At 42.0% G+C, this 1,423-nt stretch overlaps 1 protein-coding gene across 1 annotated transcript; it reads right to left on the bottom strand.

The window, feature by feature from the left end:
* On the bottom strand, positions 433-915 carry LOC109946696. The gene has a single exon (XM_020555295.1). It carries the CDS (start codon positions 913-915, stop codon positions 433-435), a length of 483 nt encoding a protein of 160 aa, XP_020410884.1.

Raw genomic sequence — 1,423 nt, 5'->3', positions numbered from 1 at the left:
GTTCCATCCTTTGCCCCCTCAATTCCAGGATCTGTTTGCATTGCCTGTGAATCCCACATAGTTGGATGAAACTTCTTCAACCATTTGCCATTGATTGGCACTGCATGGATGTCTCCATCTTGATCCTGTAATCTGTATGTCTCCAATCCAAAGACTTGCTTAATTATGAAAAGACCTTCCCATGTGGGTGACTATTTTCCATAACCAGCTACGTGTGTTCCAAAGGGGCATAACTGCTTTCTAGATGATTTCCCCTTCTTCAAAACCTTTGTTTCTAACCCTCTTGTTATAGGCTCTTGCCACAGCCTGCTTCCCTGCCAAGAGTTTGTTAAGGGTATCAATTCTGCTTGCATCTAATCCCTCCAATTCTAGCAACATTGCCTACGAATAGTCTTCCCCAACCAAATTGTGTTGCACGGCAATTCTGATGTACTAAACTGCGATTTCCATGGGCATAATTGCATCATGTCCATAAGTCAAAGCATATGGAGTCATGCCAGTTGCTTTTCTTTTTGAAGTTCTATAGGCCCACAAGGTTTCTGACAGTTTTTCATGCCATTGCCTTGGATTTTCCTCAAGCATTTTTTTGATAATGTTGATAATCACCTTGTTGCTTGATTCTGCCTGTACATTAGCCAAGTCATAATAAGGGGTGGATTGAAGTAGTTTGAACTTGAATACTTTTGCCATGTCTAGCATTTCTCTGGATATGAAGGAACTTCCCCTATCAGTGGTGATTGACTCTGGTATGCCAAACCTTTGCACAATCTGTTCTTCTGTGAAGGTAATGATCTCTTGAGATGTGGTGGATTTGACTGGCTTGGCTTCCACCCATTTGGTGAAATAATCAGTGGCCACTATGATAAAACAGTGCTGCTTGCTACTGGCTGGATAGATTTTGCCATTGAGGTCCATTGCCCATCCTCTAAATGGTCATGGCTTGACGACTGGATTCATGGGAACTGAGGGAGACTGCTGGACTGGGCCATATCTTTGACAAGCTTCACATCCTTTGGAATATTCTATGTAGTCCTTTATCATGGTAGGCCAGAAGTAACCATACCTTCTGATCAACCAACACATTTTTCTTCCAACTTGATGTGCTCCATAGATTCCTTCATGGACTTCTCCCATGACTTTCATGTATTCTTTTCTCCCTAAGCATCTTAAAAGTAGCTCATCTTTGCTTTTTTGGACCAACTCTTCATTCCACATGGCATAATTTAAAGCCATGATTCTTATCTTTTTCTCGGATGGGAGGGTTGGATATTGCAGATAATTAATCAGGGGCAATCTCCAGTCCTCCTCACTCATCCTGGTAGAATTGACATCTATCTCCATCCCTCTAGTCAGAACCAATGGCAGACTTTTCTTTCTTACCTTGATGATTCTCTGTACACAGTCTTCAGGCATCTGTACTCAT

The sequence above is a fragment of the Prunus persica genome, chromosome G1 (genome assembly GCF_000346465.2).
Source record: "Prunus persica cultivar Lovell chromosome G1, Prunus_persica_NCBIv2, whole genome shotgun sequence".
NCBI classification, from domain to species: Eukaryota; Viridiplantae; Streptophyta; class Magnoliopsida; order Rosales; family Rosaceae; genus Prunus; species Prunus persica.
This window is presented reverse-complemented; position numbering and strand designations above follow the sequence as displayed.